Consider the following 25577-nt stretch of genomic DNA (forward strand, 5'->3'; position numbering starts at 1 on the left):
CCCCATTTCTTCATCTTTGTCTCACATTCCCGAGTAAAAAGGAAATCAACCATCATCCATCACAGAACAATTCTCTATCTGTACGCCATTCTTAAGACAGCTCACCAGGTTCTGAGTTAGTCAGACTAGACAGACCCGTGACTCTGTCCCCTCCCCTACCATGGAGTTCTCTCCATAACTTCCCAAAAAAACACTTTCAAATATCTTTGTCCCTTTCCAGTCCCTTAATTCAGGGGTTGACGAAACCAATGTCTCCAGGCCCAGAAACGAAGTTAATGTGTGTAGAAGCAAAGTTATCATGTGTGTAGTGTCTTCCTTTATAAAATTAAGGATTAGCTGTCATTGTAGACTATAAACTGTAGGGTACATGTCCCAACTAAAGGCATTCGGATCAGAGAGAGTGAGAACACGAGCAAGTGCACATGCAAGCCGCACACACACACACACACATTTATACCGCCCAAACAAAACAAAGGTTTGTAGTTTGCAAGCCCTGTTTAGTTTGCTCTTTTTTTTCTTCTCTTTTTCTTTTATTCTCCTATTTCCCCTCCCTTCCTGCCCCTGGCGACCAACATTCAAGTCTCTGCTTCTTTGTGTTTGACTTGTTTAGATTCCACAAATAAGATCACGAAGTTCTTTTTACTTAGTATAATGTCCTCCAGATTCTTCCACGTTGTTGCAAATGGCAGTATATCCTCTTTTAGGGATGACGAATATTCCATTGAATATACTCAGAATCTCTCACCTGAACTATTGCAATGGTTTTCACACTGCCACTCATCTCTTTCCACTAATTCTCACTGTCGCAGGCATAATCCTTTAGAAGTTAAATGTTTCCTTGCTTAGAGAATACCGTTAACCAAGCATAGCTAGCATTCTGGAGAGGAGAAAATAGGAAGAGGGGAAATAGGAGAAAGTAGTCATCGGGCTAGAGCAGAAAAGGTATCTTGGGTGTTATTGGAAATGGGACTGGACTTCCAGAGAGAGGATTTTATTTTCTCCACCCTAGAGCTGGAGGCCGGAGCCTAGAGTCAGCTGGATTCCAGTTACGTGATGGAGTGAGCAGAAGATGTGGCCTCCCTCTTTCCTCTCCTTGTGATGTGTCTTCTCCATTTCCTTTCCTTTGCTGTCTCGTCCTCCCATCCTCCCTTCTTTCTCTTTCTTTTCTCTCTGCTTTCCCTAATGCTGCCTAAGGCCTCTTCCTACTGATTTGCTATCTCCTTTTCTTTTGATTTCTCTTTTTCTCCTATTCTTCCTCTTAAGCTCTCAGCATCTTTTCCACCTCAATCCCAATTCCTTCCTTCATACTCCATAGAATGACACTGGAACTTGGGTAGCCAAAAAGAACATCTATTTCTTTTTATTGCCTACTATCAATCTAACAATAGAAGAATGAGATGTTTCATGTTTTTCTTTTGTCCAAAAGTCTACTTAAAATAGTTCCATGTAATCTACCATTTGTTTCTCAATTGCTTTTTCCTTCTAGTCAGCGACCCTAAGTAGAATGATGACATTCTTGCCTTTGTCATAAGCAATTATATTCTACGCATTGGTGTTCAGTGTTGTGGGAATTACAAGAATACTGGAGGGAAATTAACTGAAGTACCATACTTGCTCCCTTATTAGTATAAATTGTCTTAGCCAAAATACCAAGAAAGAATAATAGCCATTTTCAGTCTGGGTGATATATCCAACTGAGTCATAAAGGGGATAAACCATAGGAAAACAATGAAAAAAGAAATATATTTTAAGCATAGCAAGTAAAGCTTTAAAATAGGTGTAAATTCAAAACTATTATTCAACATTTCACAAAAAGAAATAGAAACACTCTGATCAGAAGTATAATCATGTGAATAAATGTGTGTATAATTTAAGCATAATGCCAATGAAACACACAAATATATATAAAAAATTATATATGTATATATATATTCCCAAAAGGTCTTAGATATTGTTTATACAGAAAAACATGCATAGTCATAGATTGTAAGAATAACAGAGACATTAATAATCATCTCAAATTTAATAGACTTTTTAAGATAAAGAAACTGACCAATTCAGAGAGATGAAGGATGAAAGATGGAAGAATTTCCATTCTGAAAGGGACACCTCTGTGCAACCAGATGAACTTAGAATCCTGCTTGGTTATAGTTTTGCCTCCCTCCTCTCAAGGGTCACATCAAAGAACAAAACTCTGGTCCCAAGAACAAGCAGTCCTCAGATGCTACTGAGGCCCTTGGTTCACCTACAATGGATATTGATGGCCAGTAATGGTCACTGTCACTCAGATTATTTAATTAATCCCATGCACTACCTAGGAACTAAGGAAAAAAATGCTAGGAGGCACAGGATACCTCTACCAGCATTAGGATAAATAGTGAGCAGTGTCCTGAGAGTGGATGTCCATACATGTTATTCAGAGATAGAATGGGTCCCAGGGATGGGCAAATAACTCACACTATACTTCATGAACACAGAAATACAGGTGAGTTATTGTGTATGCTTTTGTGTGCGTAACTCTCAGGGAAGAACAGAAAGAATTTGAGAGAAATTAGGTACCACACTGTGAAAAAACAAAGCAGTTCTATTTTTATGCCCCAAATTTGAGCAATGAACACAGGAGCAAATGTCAAGAAGGAAATAACATTATTCCATCCCATTTTGCTAGAGCTATGGGCGCTGCAGGAAGATGTACAATTGCTGGTGGAATGTGGCAGGGAGCTCTGAGGCTTTCCTCTCTGGGTGCCCTTGGAAAGTTGAGGAAGGACAGGAACACAAATCAAGACACATAAGTAAGAGATGCCTGCTGGCGCGCAGGAGGGAAGGTGGAACCATTTTTGTAGAGGAGGCTCATGAAAACATTTCTGAAAGATATGATAGTAATATCAGAAAACTATATCATGCAGAGTAGATAAGACTTTGAGGTCCTTGAAAATTCTTTTCACAGAATACATAGCATTAATCTTTTTTTCTTTAATGAAAGAACATTTCATCTCCCCCTACACATTCACTGCGTATTGATAGTTGGGTGAGTTGATGCCAGCACACAGAGGTGATAGTATCCAGACGTCCCAGGGCTTCTGGGTTGCTGCATTAGTGAAGAAGAGTGCAGAACTGATTGAAATTCCTGCAAACTTCAACTTAGAGGTAGATGTTAGGAAAGCTAAATATTTCATTTTACTCAATTTTGGTTTCTCTGCCTGGTTAGTCCATCTACCATCTCTCACCAACTCTACTCTCACCATCATGGTCTAAAGCTACCATCATCTCCCCCACCAGCCATGGCAATGATGCTTGCCATGTGGTTGCTGATTACAGGGTTACCAGCTCTAGAATCACCCACCAGTGGACAGGTGGGGAGGTAAGAGCTTCCTTATTAAACTGTAGATTCCTGGGCCTCCCACCAGACCAACTGAAGGATTTAGAGGTTGATCCAAGAAATCTGTATTTTTCCTCTCTTTCCAGATGATTCTTATAAGCCCTAATATTTGCAAAACACAGTAGCAAAGCATTTTCCTGATTCGCTTTTAAAATCTACATGAAAGGAGAAAGTCTTCCTCTCTACTTGCATCACTTAGTTAAAAGACTCAGATGAAATATTAATTTTAGGAGAACCCCAGGGCTTACAGCCTCCCCAGATGCCGGCATCTGGGTAATAGAAACACTTATAGCACCATTTGGAAAATAATATTTTCATAAATGTCAGCCTGTGATAAGACAGCAATAATGACTCTTTCAACATTTTATGTACATTTTTAACCACATCTTTCAAAAAAATCAATCAGACTAAAACTAGAATTTTAAACCCCCAAACTAACTTAAAGCATCCAGCGAAACCCTTTAACTATCCAGATGAGAAGGCTGAGAGACAGACACACCAGGACATGATACGAGTATTGGCTGACTGATCCAGGATCCAGGTGATCTGAAAAAAACCCAGGGCTTTACCACTGTGTCATCAGCCTCTTTTCCTTCCTTCCCTCCCTCTCCCTCTTTCTTTTCTTGTATCAGAAACAAAATCTGAGTTCAACTATTCTTTATCTCTGCCCACATGATAAATGATATTTTTCTTTCATTCAAAGTTTTTCTTCAGTGTTTACATTCAACCTTGTCTTTCTATGGAGGATTTTCTTAGTCTTTCAAAGTCACAGTTTGTTTAGAAGAGGAAAAAAAATCTGACTGTTCCTCACAGCACTATAAATAGTTTATAGTTGGTCAAAATACATTGTTTTCCCTAAACATCATTTTAAACTACTTCTCTAGCAAAAGTATTTCCTTGTCAGTTTCTGTTCTGCAACCTTGCAGCCTATGGTCTACCTTCAAACAAACTGTTTATATCTGATATTAGATATCCTGATATTAGATATCCTCCTGAGATACATGTTCAAGTAACGTGTTACAATCATTATGACCACAAAAGAAATGACTATTGTCATATTGAAGAAAGGATTCCACAGGGAACAAGCACCTTCAGCATCGGAAATGTGATTATTTACATCTCAGTTGAGATACCTTTTTGGTCTCCCTGAGGTGGAATTATCTGACAAATTGAATATCTTTATTTGGGTGGTGAGGGATCACAAGAGTCCCCTCACGAAAACAATTAGAGGAATATACACCTGGAGTCAAAATCACTAATGTGATTTTCACTTAACAGAATTCATTCCGAACGATCTGAGTATTTTATTGTCTACATTCTAACTCTATAGATCTTCAATAAAACTGGCGCCATATTAGACACTAGTTTACACTGCACAAACATTAAGTTGATCTTTTTAAGGTGGGCATAAGCTTAAAACAGATTCCTTCATTTCCTAGACTTAAATCTTTAACTTTTTTTTTTAAATCTGAGCTTCACTGGATTTTTCTTTTAAAAAAATTTATGCAACTTAGTTCAAAACTTCTTAGGTGGACTAACTGTGTTTGTCATAGATTCTAAAATTGAAAGCTCAGATGTTACATTTAACAAATTTTAAGAATATTAAATATTCAGTATATAACATCAAACTTTTCCTGGGTAAATATAACTTTCTATAATTTTTTTTTATTCAAGAATCTCCAAAGGAAACAGATTACGTTTCAAATTGTACTTCTTAATAAGCGAAATGAAGTTTCTTTCCTAGGTAACAGCTCCCTAAAGGTTTTCATTGCGTTGTCATGTGTTTATAACTTCTTGTTAGAATAGGTGCCAGACCATATTATGAAAAATGTCTGCCACATGGAAGCAGTACAGTGAAACAGTTAAAGATGTAAGCTAATGAGTCAGACTGATAATACTCAAATCCTGTCTTCTCTATCTACTACCTGGATGACTTTGCAGAGATTCTTAAACTCTCTGTGCATCTGTTTCATCATTTCAACAGTATTTGCTTAACCAGTTGCCACTAGGATTAAATGAGCTAAGACTGTAAAGTGCTTAGAACAGTGCTAGGCAGAGTGTACTATGCAAATATTAACTATTATTATTATTATACAAAGAGAGCTATCAGTATTATTATATAGTATAATAATTGTCATATTGTGTTGTGCTATATTATTATTTTATAATATAATACAAATTATATTGAATGTGGAATTTGGACTGAATGTGGAAAAACATTCTTTTCACTGAAATATTTGAAGTTCAAATTTCATTATATTGAAATGGACAGAGCACTTTAACTGTTGAGTATTAGTCAAGACTGGAAATTGCATTTGATTTTTGTCTAAGTCTTCTTAAAGATGGCTGAGGATTGTAAGGGCCTGGCCTGGGCAGAGGGGATCTCCTAGGGTAGGGCTCGGTGAAGAGAGTGCCCCTTACCAGATGCTGGGTTCAGTGCAAAGAGTCAAAAACAGGAAGAGGAGAAAATCAAGATCTGTAAGTCAGAGAATCAAACCACCAGAAAGGAGGCCCAGAAGCCAAGGAACTGGAGAATCAGGGAGGTGAGAGTAGAAAACCGTGGGTTCATAATAAGCCTGAAGTTGTTACCGGAACAAATCCTGGGGCAGATGCTGTGGCCCACAGATCTGCTTCCTGGGCACAGAGGCCATACGTAAGTCAGACGCCAAGGACTAGACTGGGCAGTTCATGCCTTCCTCACTTCTAGTCCTGCTGCACTGCTTCGATTGCACCGAAAATAGCCAGTACTTGTATTATAGGCTAAGACACATGTTCAAGATGATACACCCTACCTTCAAAAAAAGGTATACATTCACCACCTCATTGCAAAAATTAAAAAGCATCTCCTTTAGTAGCAAAAAGATAAAACAAAGATTTAAATTTCCCCTGATATCAACACATGCCCCAGAGCACAACAACGTGATAAAATCATCAACAGAAATTGAGAACCAGAGGCTATGGCAGATACTGCATCTAATAATTTTTAGGCATCTAAAAGATTACTTGGGGGAAAAAAAGAAACAAAAAATACCAGAATAAATGTCAAATCAATAAAATTGACTTATATCTGAAATAAGGCATCTCCAGAAAATGATCTTCGTCTAAATTGGATTTTTCCTGAAGGGGAGATAGGGAATCCTAGCTTGATCTCGCTGGCAATATGTTGAATATTCATCTTGTGCAACAGAATGCAATTTACATAATGTGAGGCCCAGGACTGTGCTCAGGGACACCCCGCAGGGAGCTCAGATGAAGGTTCCAAAATAGCAAGAGCCTGCGTTTTTCAGCTCACCGCAAAGGGAATCCGTAGCTCGCATTTCATTTCCTCCGACAGGATTTCCCAGATTTGCTGAAGAAAATATATCATTTTTCATGGGAGGCAACAGAGAATGTTGCTGCTTAAGTTTTGTGTGTGTGGGTGTGTGTGTGTGTGTGTGAGAGCGATGTGTGTATGTTTACATGTAATTTTTTTGATGATGCTATTTAACAACAAAAGAATTTTAAAGAATTTATATGAAGATGACGTGCAAACCCAAGTAAGAGCATTTTTCTCTGAGGTATCACTTTAATCTATCAATTTTTGCATCAAGGATAGTCGAAAGGGGTACCTTCATCTAAATCTCTATTGCATGAACCTGTGGCAGAGATGAATTCTAACTGTATATAATGTATGAATATAGCACATCTGAATGCAAATTATTTGTAAATAGTAAATATTCCAGAAAAAGGTTATAAGGCTGGAAAAGTGCTCAACTTCTAATATACATTAACACAAAACAGAGAGACCTGCTTAGAGTTAAATGCGATACTCATTTTGATATTAAACATATTTTCCCAGTAATATATTTGCACAATTTGAATTCTTATTTTTAAAAGAACTAGTCTCTTTTAAATTTTATCTCTTCTTTTAGAATTCACATTGATTGTTTCTTGTTATGAAAGATTGTAAAGAAACTCTCTAAGACATACATTTCTAAAGAGAAATTAAAAAGATTATATTAACATCAACTCTTTCAAAATTGCTCAATTTTCTATGAACGAGGTCATTTAAAAAATATGGCAAATGCACAATTTTAAGTAATATTACTCTTCTGCTTGGTATACTGATATTATCAAACATTGATGAGGAATGCATAAACAGCTCCTACAGCATTGTAGCAAAGGTCAAATAGTAAAGCAAAAATGGCAGAATCAACAGACACAAAACTTTCTCACTTTTGTTGTTGCTGCTATCGTTATTTTGCAAACTGAATGAATGGCCAATATCTTTGGCATGTTACTTACTGATGGGTAGAGGTAACCTTCTCCGTTCATGGCTATATACAACCCTGTCTTCACGCCCTGGATGGCAACAACGCGCAGTCCCACTGGGATGAGGTTGAACAATGCTGTAAAGATAAACATGGTCTATCGTGAACAGGCAGAAGGAGCAAAGCTCTCCTGTTTTAAATTTAAGAAACATCACCTTTGTTACATTCTTCTGAGAAGTTCCAATTAATTAACTTTTATTTCTCTTTATAATTAAGAAGTTTTTGCTATGGGTAAAATTAGCACTTGAGCTTTAATTTGTGGAGCTTCTTAGCATTCTGCCTATAGTATTCTGAAGAACTGGTGGGATAATAAACAGAATCAAGCCTATAATCATGATTCTAGTCTCTCAGTCTCTGACACCATCGGATACCAAAAGAAATCAGCTGTGAAGATTCTCAAAGAGTAGAATTTTAAAAGTCCGAGTTGAACATTTATTCTGGTCTTTCATGTGGAAGGTGTGCCTTGTCATTGCAATGGGGGACAGGCTAGAAGTTAACAAGGTAATTCCCATACTAAATCACTCTTGCAGAACCAACACAGTATGCCAGCAGAGCCCAGAAAAGATGTGCACCTGCCAAACTGCTAAATTTAGAAAGAACCAATCAAGCTGAATGGCATGCAAATTTTAGAAGACGATTTTCTTTATTAATATTTCACAAAGCTATGAGTGAAAACTAAAATAAAAGGAGGGAAAAGTGCTCAATTTTACCCACCTCAGAGATACAAACTCATTTATGTTTCATATTTTGTTTCTTCCCCTATTAACAAAAAAAGCGTTTTTATCTATTTTTCACCTAGTGCACACAGCAACGTTATAATTGAATTTTTTAAGTCTTAACATTACTTTAAAGCATTTTCATGCCAGGGTTATGTGTTGACTGTGTGGTGGGTGTTCTAGCATCATTCTTGGTGATAACTGCTGGACCATTTTGGAGATTTTTTTTTATAGATACGTTTATAAGAGAATTGTTAATTATCCACAGTGAGGTTGTCTACTCCCCTTCAAGTTCTTAATTAAAGTCTAACGCTAAGCAATAGGATCAGGCTAGAACAGGCAATGAAAGCATTAAAATGTTGAAGTAAATGTGTAAATAAAATACCTTAGGTTTAGGTTCTCAACTGTTCTCAAAAGTAGACTTTATAAATTGTGTTCTATTTAATTCCAAGGCACATGTTTTCTCTAATAGGGTGAGGGAAAGTGATACCCTCTCTTCCAATTATTACATGTTACTGATCCCAAGATCTCAAGGTGTCTGTGCTGCATGAACGATAAAAGGAAACTAGCAGGCCATAGGTAATCACCCCTGCAAGAGTACTCAGGGCATATACGCTTTCATGATGCAAACTAACATTGGACCATCTTCTGTAGGATTCTACAGGTTTAGGATATCCTTATGGAGGAATGAGACTTATGTTTGCTTATTTCTATTATTTATATTAAACATTAGTGTGGAGTTGTTGAGTAGTATGAGGTACTTGTGTCACTGTAACTCTCAGTTTTCCTTCTTCATGGGAAAAGGCCATTGGCCATTTTCACTCTTGTCTAGAACACCTGAACTGTCCCATCTTCCCTATATTTTGAAAGAATGGGTAGCGTAGGATAATTCCTGATTTATGTGCAAAAGTTTTTGGGAAAAAACATACCTGTCCATGCAAACTATTCTAACCTAACCTACTCAAGCTTAATTATTCTAACCTTCATACACTCCTAATGGTATTTGTAGGTGCCATCTATTTGATATAGGCCAGATAGTATAATTCTAGAAAGTAAGTGAAGTGCATCATGATCTCACTAAAATACTGTGGCATGGAAAGAGTAAAATTGTAGATGATAGTTTAAAATGATCATACTAAGAAAATATATACTGGGGTTTTTTTCCTCAGGATTTTGGTTGGGACCTGAATTATAAAATACAAGTTATTACCATACAGAATGATAATAGAATGTGAATCCATATGACCACTGTAATGTGGAAGCATTCAGAGCTGACCATGATGGATCTGTGGCACTAATTAAAACCACAGATATCCACATTAATTGAGACATTATTATATTTTTTCACTCTTTTTGTATTTTACATAATTATAAAGCAAAGTCACAAATCCCAGAGGAGTAAGAATAATGATGTTCATGCTACTTTTACATTCTGGTCCTCCATACAATAGTCATTTTCAACCCTGGCTGCACTTTAAGACTAGCTGTATTCATAAAATAGGATGGCCATGCCCAACCCCAGACCAATTAAATCAGAATCTCTGGGAGCAGGTTTAGGGCATAAATAATCTTTTAAAAAGCTCTTCATAGGACCCTCGGGTACAGGCCAAGGAAAGAGCCACCATCCTCTGTGGGTGGTGGTCACTATGAGTGACTGGCAATTTTTACACATCAAGTAACCAGGTTGGGAATTTCTGAGGTGAGAGGGATTAGTTTGTGTGAGGTTTAACCTTGCTATAGCTAATAGCATATTGATGTTTCTATAGTCCTCTTCTGCTTGCAGCATTTATTAAGCCTGGTAATGGGAACAGTGTGGTTTCAGAGCACAGGAAAACCCCATGGCATCCCCAAAAGCAAGCTGAGGGAAAGAAAACCACTCCCTAATCGAATATCATAGTTCCTGGTAATGCTGATGTTTAGGAGATAGACAGGAAGCTCTGAGAATTTTAGAGGAATATATCCTGTAAATGAGTGTGGTGATGAAATGACCTGGGCGCTCACCACCTTCTGGAAACGATCCTTCCAGGGCACATGGAAGCCAATGATAAGCAGTCAAGTTGCTACAGTATCCTCTCTGTTAGGACCAATTGTCCATCATCAACCATTTTCTTGCCATTTTTCCTCTCAGAGGTTTCTAGATCTCAGGTTGGAAAGCCTGGGAGAACATTCCTATCAGGTTCTCCTGCCTGCTGGCCTTTCTCCCTCTTTTCAACTCATCTACAAATTTTGACAAAGGCAGCTTAGCAGAGTGGTTCTGACTTTAGCTAGTTCTAAATAATCTCATATTTAGTAGTAGGATATGTGTTGAATTCAAATCACAAAGATTTGAAGGATCAAGCCACAGTTTTGTCTTTTGGTGACCTTTAGCGTGACATCAGGGTGATTTTTAGGCTATTCTCCTTCTTTTTCCTTTTTATGGATAATTAATCCTTATTTTGTATTCAGAGAATTATCAAAAAGCTGGAATGTGTTTGTGAATTATTACGTCACACAGTTCCTCAAACCAAAAGTTCAGTGCTCTAATTAGGACCTGTCTATCAGCATCTCTAATGCTCGCTCCCATTTGGAAAGAAAACTTTTCAGTGCTAACAATATTCTTAAGATTCATAAGAGTACTATAATGAACCAGAGAAAAGAAAATGTCTTAAAATTCATCCCCAAAAACTGTTTTTCAATTAAAAAGGTGGTAGGACACAAAAGTAGAGTTAATTAGTAATTCCCAGTGCTTTTAAAGCTACTATAATCCTGCCAAGTTTTATTAAATTTTATAGTCCTACAATTTTTATGGCCTTTTGAGGAGAGAACCTTTATCTCACCCTGTTGTATTCTGTTCTGCTGTGTCTTTGAAAATGTTAAAATGGTAACAAAACTAACCAAACTGGCTTAAAGAGCACAGAAAATGCAACGTAACTTGTAAGAAAAGAAGCTGTGGGCCAGATCTTGCATAGGACTCTAAGTCTCTCTATTGCGGGTGCTCTGATTTGGTTCTGGTCCTGCTTTATTCCCAGAACTGATCCTCACCTACATTTAGGGAGATTAGAGAGGATTTTAAGAGTTACCCAGAGATTCTTTTTCCTTCTAGCATGGTTACACAATAGGAGGAAAGAATCCCATACATTTAAAGAAAAGAAGATTGAGAATCTTTTAGTATCTCAGTTTTCCAGTTTAGTGTTTAGTCTCATTCAGATAACCAGGTAATTATTCAGATAATTATTCAGATAATTATGTGCCTATGCCTATAATGTCTACATCTTCACTTTCACAATTTAGAAAATCTTGTGTTGCTTATTAAATTCTGAAGCAATATGCTTTTAAAAGACAGTGTCTACTTAACACTTCTCAATTTGATTTTGATTCTCATCGTTAAAAATAACCAACTTGTTTGGCATCACAAAAACCAAAGAAGAAGGTAGGAAAAAAAGTCATAAAACCTTTATTTGAAGGACATTATTTTTCCAAGAAGTCTAAATAAGCAGCATTTTCATACAGCTATAGTTCATTTCCTTTCTTGAAAAGTTCTGTGATAATGGATATCAGCCCCTAGTCTGATAGATCAGAGGGTCATAGCTCTTAGAGTGATCAGAGTTATGGAAAACCAGTTTTCATGCTCTACTAGACTCTGGTCAAAGAAAATCAGAGAGCACTGAAGACATCAAAGCTTATGAATCTCTAAAGTCCGTGACCCCCACACTGTAAGACATAAGAAAAAAATGTCTTTTTATCAAAGAATGGGTAAAGAGTTAGAGAATGGGAAAAGAAAATGAGTGGGTACATATACATTAGTTTGAACCAGAAGACACGGACATCTTTTGTAGGTCAAAGATGGTCAAGTATTGATAACTTTAAAGGTTCAACCTGATAGCAAAAAACAAAAAGTAAACAATGTTTGACATTGGTCTTGTGAATAACACCTTCTCTTTCTTCTTTCTTCCCTATGTCTGAATTGTTTTACCTTCTCTTTCTTTAAATCAAAAGAGGAAATAAAGCACACACACAAAATATCAGTGAACAAATATGATAGGGAAAAGTTTAAAAGTACAAAATGACAACATAATAGACACAAAGAGAAAGATTAGAAATTGAAAAGGAGTTAAATGTAGGTAAACAAAGAATAATTTAAAAGTTGAAAGAAAAACTAAAAAAAGAAGCAATGTCCAAAGTCTAAAAAATAAACATAATGGCTAGAAAAATATTGACATGTCATATAGCAATACCAAATGCAAAAACAGTCTACTTTATATTATTAGTTACTCTCAGCATCAGTGTTACTAAAAATATCATTACTAGAATTTAAAAAAGGAAGTGCCGACAATCTGGTTTCCTGTATTCAAATCCTCCCTCCTTTTCATGGAATGCTTTTCTACATATGAAGCATAAATGATTAACGGATGAAAAGATTCATATCTACTCCAGATCCACTAGTGACATGTGATTAAATATTTCTAATAAAATTCGTTTTTGCTTTTCACTAACTCTCCTGAGCAGTAAAAAGTGTGTCTATTCTAGAACTGATGTGCTAAATTACAAGGAATAGGATGCCAGTATAGATAGAAAATGGGAAAGGAAAATTCAGACAATTGAACAAGGTGGGATACCAGAATGAGAATACAAAGACAAGTTGCATATAAAGAAATAGTGAATGAAGACAAACATTACTTAATAAAGGTGGGAGTCTTTTTATTAGAAAAAAGTTATCACAGACCCAATTCTATAGATTAAAAATATTTTTACAGTGTATTTAAAGGCACACAGCCTTCATGTCCTTTCTATAAAGATATTATCTTTTCTTGTTGAATGCAAAGAATTTGAAAAATTACATTTTTATTATTTGAAACAACTAATCCCTGTAGTTCTTGAATTTCTACAATTATCATTAAGAAGCTGCAGGCTTGATAAAAATAATACTTCCAAAGTAAACATGTAATCAACTTTCATGTGAATGCACTAGTGTAGCCACTTGACTTTTATGATGAGATTAAAAGTAACAATAATGCTGGCTATGACAGTTGTTTGGAAAAAATGAAAATATTAACTTATAATTATCTTAAAAGGACAGGTTTCTTTTGTTGTTCTGTTAGTATTTTCATCCATGTGGGCCAAGTGAAATTATAAATGGTATTCTGGTGTGTAACATTTGTAAAAATGAACCAACATAACCAAATATTTGCAAATTTTACAAAGTCATTTAAGTAGCAGCATATTTTCTAGCAACTGTGTTAACTGGTGGCCTGAGGTTGTCACTTACTAGAATTAGTGCTGTCATCCTTGGTTCCATCGAGAGCTCCATCGGGGTGCATTTGCAAGTAGTAGCCTTGCCTGCAATATAACCTGGTCACTATACCCTTGAGCTGGGGATCTGAAAGGCAAACATAGTTATCATAAGCCTCACAATGTGTCACAAGAGGATTTTTTTTTCTTTTCTGTTACTTTTCTTTCTTTTTCAGAAGTAAGAGGGCATTTTATAGAAGTAGCACCTTTTCTTTCACATCTCCCAGAGTCCTCTGTATTTATCAAACCTGGAGTATACTAATCATAGAAGGTGAAGAAAATACAATTGTAAGCTGCATGCGTCAGTTGCATAAAATAGGTCATTTTCTGAAACTAATATGTTTTTATTTAAATTATTAGTTGAAATGATTAAATTAATTGATTAGTTTAATTGTTAGTTAAGTCCTAAACTAATTAGTTTAATAGTTTAGGCTAATATTATCATTCAAGATGGCAGTACAAGTTTTGCAAACTTCTAGCTCTAAGAAACTTCATTAAAGTCTTTTTAATGCATTTTTCGTTTTAATTAATTTGGCAACTTCAAAATGGGAAAAATCTGCATTTAAAAAAAAATTCATACTAACATTTTGATACATGTTCTGACATGGAGAATGTTTCCTTGATGTCTAAAGGACCACCCTAATTTGTATGGGAGCATCTGTGGTACTTATGCATGATCCATAGGAAAATGGAAAAACAGACTTCTGAACTCAGGCTGAGGCACAATAACAAACCTATGCTATGAGATCAGATCTGAGGCCATAATCTGGACAAATTAAAAGAATTAAACAGATAACCTTACGAATTTAGATAATTACAAGCAACAGTAAAATTATACAATATAGATTTTGATTCTTGGCCAACAGGGTTTGAAGTAGAGGGCAGTGGAAGTTTATTAAAACAAACAGGGAAACAGTATGGTAGCAGACTTCTCATTTGATGATTCATTGAAAGGATGACCACTTTAGTGCTCCAATGCTTCACAAACAGCCAGCCAGTTGTACCTTGGAAAATAAATATCAGCACGTGGTTTTTCAAAGGCCATCCCATTGCATGACTAGATTTGATGTGGGGACATCATAACCTTCGCCATGGCAACTGGCATCTCTCCACAATCCCTGAATAGGACATGCAAATGTAATCATGCTGTCAAAACAGTAGGATGTTACAGAACGATGAAACCTAGCGTCTTGCAATGGATATAAGAACTGTGGAGTTGCAAACAGATGAACACAAAAAATACACATGCAAAAAAAAAAGCTATTTAAAAACAGATTGTCCTTAGGCTTTTGTTTAGTCTCAAGAAATTTAAAAGAATGCCAATATCTGTTTCTATGTAGATTTGACATAACTAATAATTTGAAAATGACTCTATGGTACACAGATTTTCTTCAAAGATAGTATGATGTTGAGGAAAACCTGGAAAATAATGCATGAACATCACAACATCAGTGTGACTAAACATATTACAATCTAGATGCTTTTACAAGACTAGGATTTTAAAAAGAAACATCTAAGTGATTATTAGGATTATGTTGCGTGTGTTCACTATTCTGTGGTACGTAACTTTAAAAATCACGTAATTCTAAGATGTGCATTAATGAAAATAAAAATTACTCTTGTGCCTTAGTCTGCCCATCACTCAGAAGATCTGACTGGGCTATCAACCCTCTAAGTACCGAGAACTTCTTTTCTTAGTTTTGCTGTGTCATTTTATGCTCATCCCTGAAAACAAGTAGAATGGAAAAGGAGAGAACAAAAGTAAAAAGGGAGGACTGATTCTTAACTGCATGAAAACATATAGGGAATTTTAGAGATTGACAATTTTTCTACAAAACCTTTACGTTCTGAATCAATTACTTTTAATAATCTGTGTCTTAGCTATTATATCTTCTGGCCTTGAATTAAGCAGGTCATGCAAGGCAGTAAGAAGACATAACCCCCACAAGCTCCCTCACACTTATTCAAAGAGAACCCTTCAGTTTTGCTTTTTCTATTATCAAAAAGACAAGTATTGGTGAGGATGTGGAGAAAAGGGAACCCTCATACACTGTTGGTAGGAATGTAAAATGGTGCAGCCCCTGTGGAAAACAGTATGGCGGTTCCTCAAAAAATTAAAAATTGAATACCATATGATCCAGCAGTCTCACTTCTGGGTATTTACCCAAAGGAGGTGAAATCAGGATATTGAAGAGATATCTGCACTCCCATTTTCACTGAAGCATTATTCTCACCAGCCAAGACATGGAGATAACCTAAGTGTCCATCAACAAGTGAATGGATAAAGAAAATGTGGTGTATATATATTCAATGGAATATTATTCAGTCTTTAAAAAGAAGGCAATCCTGCCATTTGTGACAACATGAGTGAACCTGGAGGGCATTATGCTAAGACAGCCCTTCTTGACCACACCTCCTTTCTGATAAGGAAGTATAAGTAAAGCATGAAATTGTGTTTTTGAGCTCTCATTTAATTTCAAGGAAACAAAACTAAATTGATTTCTATTTATCTAGTTTCACATTATTTGGTATTTTCTTTTTAGAAGCCATAATAACATCAGCTGTGTTCCTCTCAGGTTCCAGGCACTGTTCTAAGTACATTACAGGATTAGCTCACTGAATCCTCACCACAACTTATTAATAGGAAGCCCATTTTGAAATGAGGAAGTGAAGACACAGAGCAATGAAGTAATTTGACAAAGAGTACATACTAATAAGTGAAAAGATGGGGTTTGAACATGATCCTGCCTGCTTACCTACTAAATTATGTGGCTTCTAAGAATTGAACAATTGAACCAAACCATCTTAAAAACCTAAAATAAAATGCAAACCAATCTGTGTTTTTAAAAACTAAGTTTCAAACATTAACCACAGCTGTGTCTAAATCTGAATCCTGCATACTTGGAGCTGCATCTTAATATAAAACAATAATATGAAGTGAGAAAGGATCAAAGTTCTCAAAAATCTCTTCTAAGATCCACCGCACTTTGTCCTTGGCCGCATTTCCAATAAATCTCTACCCATGAAACCCTCACCAAAATTGCAAATTTTAACTTCCTCCAGTGAGTTTAAACTTCCTCCAGTATCATTTTTACTTCAATTCTCCCATCTCCACCAATTCCAGCCGAAAGGCATTTCTATCCCTGACTGGACTTCTTATGTTAACAGCATCAGTCCCCTAAGACCAACACCATACTCACCTTTTTTATTCCACCTAATGAGTTGCTCAATTCCTACAGATGCTGTCTTCACAATCTGCCTCACTCGTTTCCCTTTTTCTATTTTCACTGCCAGCAGCATTCAGCCCCTCACGGCCTCTCTTACGTGGTCTTCCCACCTGCAGTGCGCCTGCCCCAATCCATCCGTCAGACCAGGAAATTCACAGCAACTCTTTGACTCTTCGCCACCCCGCTGACTTACTCACACAACCTGCAGCAGCGGGGCCCCATCTTATCCGCCTGGCTTTGCTTTCTACTGCTCCCACACCATGCCCTGCAAGGAGCCCAACCTGGGTCACTGTGGGCTGCCTACAAATGCTCCATTATCTCCCACATTTATCCTGTTCCCTGAACCTTACCTGTCTCAAATATGCCCACCTGCATAAAGGTGCCCCCTTGCACAACTGTGCATACACACTTCCCACATGCACACATCTTTACATAGCTAACTCCTTTTCCTTCTTCCCAAGCTTGGTTCCATCAGTGCTTCCTCTGGGGCACTTTCCTGACATCTCAGACGAGGTCAAACTCCTCCTTTGAATACTTTTATGGCAGCATTCTTCATAGGTGTAACTTATTTTTTAAGCATCAAAATTATTTCATTTTGATATGTTTTACTACATTAAAAAATACAGAAAACAATAACCTGCATTCATGTACCCACCACTGAGATTAAACAGATGTTGATAGTTTGCTTTATAATTCATCCTTTTAATTCCACATTTATTTGTGCAGTTATATGATTGATGCCTGTCTCCAATCTGGACTGTAAGTTGCATGAAGAGAAATGTATGATATTGCTTGCCAGTACATCTACAGGGTCTAGATGAGTGGGTGCTATGCAATAAGTATTTCCCGAACGAATACTGACTAGGGTGTAATTTATCTAGCAATTTTATATATTGCTGGTAAGAGTGAAAACTGGAACAATGACATGAAAACTAAGATGGTAATCGCAGTAAAGTCTTAAAAATGTCCATAACTTTTGACCAGATAATTAGGCTTTCCAGACTTCTAACTTAAAAATAAATCCTCAGTGTTATAAAGTTTTGTATAATAACATAAGTATGTTTAATATGAGCATGATTATGTAAAAAACACTACCTGTGGGGAAAAATACAAGGGGGAAAATATACCAAAATGTTAAATATAACTGTATTTTGATGGTTACTGGAATATTTACTTTTCAATATCTTATTTTCAAAATTTCCTGTAATGACGGCATGCTAATTTCATAATGAAAATGCAGAGACTTTAATAAAATCTATTAATGCCTTTTGAAAAAGTGTGTGTAAAAATAACATTTCACAAAAACTTGCAAATAATCTAAATGCATATTACTACTGCAGCTTAACTGGTTGCCCCAAATTTTCAAGGATTCCACTTATCAGTTCTTTTTGTGCATAGTTACGTGTCCATAAAACCTTCACTATGATCCTTACTTATAAAACTGGCCATTGCACAATGTGGCCATTTACAGCTTAAGTTCACTTTTTCAAATAATTAAAACAAAAAAAGACAACAGAACTTTTCTACAAAGGCCAAAAATATGCAACCAAATAATCATAGCATAAACAAAAGAGAACAATTTCACTGAGAAAACAACCATGTCTGTTATGTACAGTCAGGCAATGGCATGACTAAGTTTCTGGATCTGCTGTGTACAGGAGGACATAACCCTTCATTTCTCACTCTATAGCAAGTCTCTACTTCAGTCTCATATGTGCTGGACAGCTCACTTACACGTATTATTTCATGCCTCTGTGAAAGAAAAGTTGACAGAAAGGGACCAAGAAAATATCACATGACTGCCAGAATGGACAGGACCCAGACTGGGCAGCTGCAATAAAAGCACACACCTCTGAAAACACAGCATCCAAAGCAGGTGCCTCTCCCCAAAAAGGAGTGAAAGACAATGTGTTGCAGTGTATGAAGATCAGTATTAGAACTTCCTGTTTGTTTATTATCTCCAAAAATGAGAAATAAATTAATTTTTGCTAATATTTAACATGAATTGACATCAGAGTCTCCAGGGTCACATATCACCTCGGGTCCTTGAAGTACATGAGGCATGTGGGGGGGGCAGCATTTAATTCTGAGGGGCTGATGCAGTGACTTTGGCTCTCAGTCATTGTTCCCAATGAGTGCTTCTCAATATGTTGAAGTCTATGTCCTCCTGGTTAAGGAGACATTAATTATATATCTAGTTTAACTAAAGTTAGGGTAATTTAGGGAAAAAACTCCTACAGGGATAGTATGGATTAAAGGTGATACTGAAGGAAAAAAAAAAAAGCAAAAGCTAGCATCAACAAAATAGCAAAGATGACATATCTTCTACATGGATTATGTGGTTAAAACCAGCACACAAATAAGTAACAAAAGCAGTGATGATCTATTCAGATCTAACATGAAATCAGCCAAAAGAGTTTGAAATGTTAAGAAGAAAATCTGAAATGTATCTACTATGATAAAACCGGAAAATCACCCTAAGTGAATAGTATGCCTTGAGATATAAAGCAGTGAAAATATCACGTGTGAAACAAACTTATACTGAGGTACATCTCACTTTTTTCATTGAACTAAGGGGATAAGAAGGTTTGGTGACATTCTTCTAATGAATGCTAAATAGAAGCCCTACAAGAACAAGATTTTTTCAATACTAATGTATTCCAAAACCCTACAACTTAAACTCTCAATTAATAATTGGAGGATGAATAAATATCTGAAATCCCACACCCATATTTTAGCTAGCCATGTGAAAAATGCAAAATATTTTTCAACTCATAAAATTTCTAGAGTTCTTTATTCTCTTCTAATATATTTATGCATTCAGAATACTTACTCTGCTTAAGAAAATACAAAAACTTTGTCTTAATTATCCTTTTCCTTCTGTTTTATCTTTTATTTTATATTTGCTGTGCCTGCACATTTTACTAAAATGTTCTCAGAATACTCCTTGTGTGAAACTCTGTACTAACTATGCTCTCTGATATTAATTAAAATAGAAATAATGAAAGCTAATGTGCATATATATCAAGAAAAAAAAAGACGCTTCATAATATATTAGCCTCAACACTCAGAACTGAAAGAAATGCAAATCAGTTCAACTGCCTTCAGATACAGGGAAAAAAATACCCAACATTTTTAATTAAAACAATCACTCTCTCAGAAGTGGGTTCATTTAAATCAATCACTGTCACAAATTGTTTTCATGCAACGTGCACACTGACAAAAGAGGAATCAGAATAACCCTTGAAGGATGTATGCATTTTAAATCATTATTTAAATTGAAAAATGCACAATATGGCATGTATTTTTATATAACAAACATACAAATGTATATACATCACACATACTATGTTTATTTACATATAAATCTCAGTACTAATTCATTATCAGTATAGGTTCTCAAATGTCACCTATTAGTTATGGGAAAATTGCATTTTTTATAGGGAAAAAAGCAACTTTTGGAATATACTTTTTGTGACGGATCTAATTAGGTTTTGGCACTCCTAGAAGCAGAAAATAGTATCGTGAATAATTTACCCAAAGTCATAAATTATCATATAATCCAACCATAAAAATAAACCATGCCCAGGAACTCTTCCAAAGGACTGAGAAAAAAGAGTAGGGTAGGGGCACTTAGGAAAATGATAAATAAAACTAAAGGCATGTGAAAATCTGCTATACCTTTCTGTTAATTCTTTAGGCTGGCATTCTATTTCCTCCTGGAACTGACCCTCTGCTACCTTGAGAGCCCCAGCCTTCTAGGAACCTTATTTCAGCCATTTCAGAGTGGTTGCCCAACCCACCTCCTCAATCCAATGCATTATCATGTCTGTTAATTTTTCTTTTAATTTTAAGGGCTTTTTTTTTAATTGAGGTAGCAGTGGCTTATAACATTACATAAATTTCAGGTGTACATCATTGTATTTAGACTTCTGTAGAAACCACATTGTGTTCACCACCAAAATCTAGTTTCCATCCATCACTGTTCAAACGTCTGTGTCTATGAAAATCAACTGCTGATTCTACAACCTAGAATAGACTTTTTACCTCTGCCTACAAGAATCTTATTCCTGTCGGCGCTAGGGCTAGAATTTGCATTAAGAAAACAGTTCTTGCCCTCAAAGAGCTTCCTTTCTATTGAGGAGAGAATCTATAACATGGCTTTATGTCAGTCAGTCATGTGCTATATTATTAGGTTTACATGTCTTCCTGCTATGAAAATACATTATAAATCCTTTGATAATTTGCATCATATATTATTCAAAGCAGTTTATCACTATGCTTTGCACAGAGCAGCTGCTCAACAAATATTTATTGAACTGAATTTATTTTGTTTGTTTTTAGAAGAATCTATACATAAGCCCTAAATAGCACAACAAATATTTATTGAACTGAATTTATTTTCTGTTTGTTTTTAAAAGAATCTATATATAAGCCCTAAATAGCATTTAAAAGGCAAAATGCATTTTTCAATCTTATTTAAGAATTGGAGGAGCAAGCATGCTGAGAACAAAGATAAATGTGGGTTTTGAAATGGAAACACCAATAATATTTTAAACTTTTTTTTAAAACTATTTTGGCCAAAAAATTCCCTCTAGGTAAAATATATTAAGAAAGCAACAGTGGGTAAAGCCTCTTCTTGGGGAAAATATTTGAAAAGATCACCAAAGAGAAGGCAGGCCATGAGGATCTTGCTTACAATGTGACCCTAAGCTCAAGGAACAGACAGACCTGTAAGTGGTATCTTGGGATTCCCAGTGCAGAGTCAAACTCGCATTAGCTTTTTGAATTTCTAGTATCTACAAGCTCCAGAAGGAAGCAAATCTTTGGAGCTCAGTTAGAAAAGCACCCCTTTCCAATTCTATTTTCCAATGACATTCTCCAGTTGCAAGATTCTAACATATTAGAGACATATTAGAGCTCTTATGGCCCCAACATAATTCAGAATTGGACAATAAGCTGGCCAAAATATTGGATCTCCTGTTTCTGTATTTATTCATCACTTAATGAAGATGAATAATTATGTAATAAAATATTGTATGCTTTGGTCCACTAATTTATCCCTTCTAAATTATGATATATTTTAAAAATTAAATTATAATTGTTAATTATATAATTGCAAAAGACAATAATATACAAAATTCTTGTGCATATTTGAGAAAAATGTGTGTGCTTCAGTAACAAATTTTGGGATACAGATCTATTATTATTATTACATATAGAGAAAGCTTTCCTGATAATATACTGCGTCAGGGATTCCTAATTTGTGAATGACTTCATTTGCTCCTTACCAGAATATATACGTGCTTATGCAAAGAAGTGGTATGCTCTGTTTCCCTCAGTGTGCTGATGTGTCACTCCAAGTGGCATCTGCAGCAGTTACAGATATGAGCACATTATTCATGTTCATATTCCTCATTAATATGTCAATGACACCAAATACTAAAAGAAACTTAATATTACTTTGAGGACATTTATATCTACTTCTTTATATTAGCATAAGTATTATGAACAACTATATGATGCCAGCTGACCGACAGCATAACATTTTCCACATTGCTAAGCAAAAAGCTAGGCATTTTACTTAAATGTTCAAATATTATTGTCATAGAAAGAGTGAAATCTGAGAGACTTTAATTGTTATCTGAATACTGTTTATTTTTTTAACTCTAGATATACATTTTGGTATTTGTGTTCCTAATGCTGTTTTCAGATAAGCATCTCAAAAGAATCTTCAAAATCTTAGCAATACCTTTGTAATAAGCACACGTTACTAAGTATTTCTGGTTAAATTGCCAGAATATTTCAGACTTATTCAGGCAGTCTCTAAATGTTTAATGATAACTTTCTTTGTATTTCCTCATTACAGGATTTTTTTAATTAAGAAAACCACTGCAGCAATAACTGCGACAGACCTCCTTTGCAATGACTGATTCTGAAAGGAAACTGTAGCGTCTTGAAATACCCACAAGTTCTATGTTAATTGTGATATCTTGTCACAGTAAAGACACACACACACTCACACACACACATACACGCCAAATAGCAACGAGTGGGGAGAAAATGTTTTTACTTTGCTATATAAGTGACCCAAATCACATCCTCTAATTTCAATAGACAATCCTTTCACTTTGTGCTGCTCAATAAAAATGCCATTTTATATTTATTATAATACAAAGCAAAATTGTGTATTATAAATTATAATCATGCCTCACTACATTCTTCATACAGTCTGAGGCTAATAAAATCTACCTGAATGGCTTGAGGAACAAATATCCAAGAGTGTTATCAACATTTGCTAATATTTTGTAATCAAATAATAGTACCATAATGAACAAATTTCATTGCTAAAACTATGACTGAAAAAGAATGTGAATGTTATATGAGCCATACGCCATAATCTGAGAGAGTTTAATAATTATGCAGACTTCCTTAAAAAGCCTAAATGACTTCTACTTCTGACCAAAGGAACCAGAAGTGTCCTCTCACACGAAACAAGAAAAAAAATGACAAAATGAATTTTGCAAGACACTAGACATCAGGAAATGAAGGACAGTTGTCTCTGAGGATGAGAAAGAAATGAGGTGAGCCCCACTACTGCTTGAGTTTAAAGCCTTAAGAAAGATTCCAGGGCATAGTGAAAAGAGGGGAACCTAGTGAACTCTCTAAATTGAGAAGATGGAGCTGAGAATCCAGGGAGACTGAGGGTAGACAGTATACAGAATATTGGAGAAAAAGAACTGCAGAGAGAGAGAACTTCCCAGATTTGCAGAGGGTTTCCTAGAGTATTCAGCTGTGTAGTGATCAATAATTGTATGTGAGGAAACCACTTCAGGCAGAGGAAAACCATCTTAGAGGATTAGAGGCAATACTGTTGCAAACACACACAGGACTGGAAACAGTGCCTATTCCCACTAGTAAGACTAGAAAAAATCATAATTCATGGGCATTCCGCAGAGTACAAATAAGGGTCTTTCCTGGGAAAAAATTAGCCTTAGTCTGAGCACTGCTTTAGTCTAACCTAACAAATTCTGAAAGCAAGAACTAAAAGGAGTATACTGTTCCCAATTAAGCTAACTGCATCCCAGAATAAGCTCAAGAATATTTATAGGAATCCAAAAATATGGAGCACCAAATGAAGTAAAATTCAAAATACTTGGAGTCCAGTATAAGATTATCAGACACGCAAAGAAATGGGGAGAGGCAACCTGCAACAAGGGGAAGAATCAACAAATCAAAACTGACCCAGAACTGACCCAGATGTTAGGATATTAGACGAGGAGGAGGTAAAGTCATTATAACTATATTTCATACATCCAAAAAGTTAAGTACAGACATAGAAGATTTAAAGATGATCCAAAATGAACTTCTATAGATGAAAATCACAATTTATGAAATGCAAAAATAAAAATACCTTGGATGAGATTAATTGCAGATTAGGAATTACAGAAATGCAAGTAGTGAACTTGAAGACATAGCAATGGAAATGATTCCTAACGAAATCCACAGAGAAAAGAGAATTTCTAAAACATTAACAGAGCCTCATTGTGCTGTGGGATAATTTCAAGCTACTGGATACATGTTTAATTGGAGTCTCCAGAAGAGACTATCAAGCGGGCAAGGAAAGAAAAATATTTGAGGAAATAATGGCTGGAAAATTTCCAGTTGGTGAAAACTATAAAAGCAAAGATCCAAATAGCTTCACAAACTCCAAAGACAGGAAGCATGAAGAAAACTACATCAAGACACATCATATTGAAAGTACGCAAGAGCAGTGATAGAGAAAGAATCTTTCTTTCTCCTAGAGTGGGGAAAAACACAGTACGTACAGAGGATCAGAGATAAGAAAGACAATAGATACCTTGCTTGTAACAATTCAAGCAAGAAGACAATGGCAACATCTTCAACATACTGAAAAAAAAAAAAGAATACCCTGAAATTCTAAAACAGTGAACATATCTAAAATAAAGGTAGGGGACCGGCCCAGTGGTGCAGCAGTTAAGTTCACACACTCTGCTTCGGCAGCCTGGGGTTTGCCGGTTCGGATCCCGGGTACAAACATGGCACCACTTGTCAGCCATGCTGTGATAGGTGGCCCACATATAAAGTAGAGGAAGATGGGCACGGATGTTAGCTCAGGGCCAGTCTTCCTCAGCAAAAAGAGGAGGATTCGTGGCAGATGTTAGCTCAGGGATAATCTTCCTCAAAAAAATAAAGGTAAAATAAAGAAGTTTTCAGACATACAGAAGTAGAAAGATTGTATCATCACTACAAGAAATGTTGATGGAAGTCCTCTAGAGACAAAGAAAATGATACGAGATAGAAATGTGGATGTAAAACCAAGGAACAAAGAGCACTGGAGATGGTAAACACACAGGCCAATACATACATATTTTTCTTGTTATTTACATCTCTTTAAAAGATAATTCACTGTTTAAGTAAAAACAATAACAATGTAATGTGGGGTTTATAACATGTATAAAAGTAAAATGTATGACAACAATAGTAGAAATCTCAGGAGGGGAAGAATGGCGATGTACAATACATACGCAAATATACGCCCTGTCTCCTATTCGGAAGGCCCCACACTTGGTTTAGTGCTCTGCTGACCCCACCTTGAAATTCTTATTAATCTTTCAACAATAGTTCCTGAATTTTCATTTTGCCCTGGCTCCTG

At 35.9% G+C, this 25577-nt stretch overlaps 1 protein-coding gene across 3 annotated transcripts in view; it reads right to left on the reverse strand.

Annotated features, from left to right (window-relative positions):
• The window catches only part of FGF14 (fibroblast growth factor 14), a 594044-nt gene that overhangs the window by 110889 nt on the left and 457578 nt on the right, over positions 1-25577 (reverse strand). For all 3 annotated transcript variants that reach the window (XM_070240457.1, XM_023621800.2, XM_023621799.2), the window contains exons 2-3: positions 13651-13761; positions 7664-7767 (exon numbers count right to left, since the gene is read on the reverse strand). In XM_070240457.1, the coding sequence (XP_070096558.1) occupies positions 7664-7767; positions 13651-13702 (156 nt within the window). In that variant the 5' untranslated portion in view covers positions 13703-13761. The remainder of the gene's footprint in view (positions 1-7663; positions 7768-13650; positions 13762-25577) is intronic.

This window comes from Equus caballus, chromosome 17, assembly GCF_041296265.1.
Source record: "Equus caballus isolate H_3958 breed thoroughbred chromosome 17, TB-T2T, whole genome shotgun sequence".
NCBI classification, from domain to species: domain Eukaryota; kingdom Metazoa; phylum Chordata; class Mammalia; order Perissodactyla; family Equidae; genus Equus; species Equus caballus.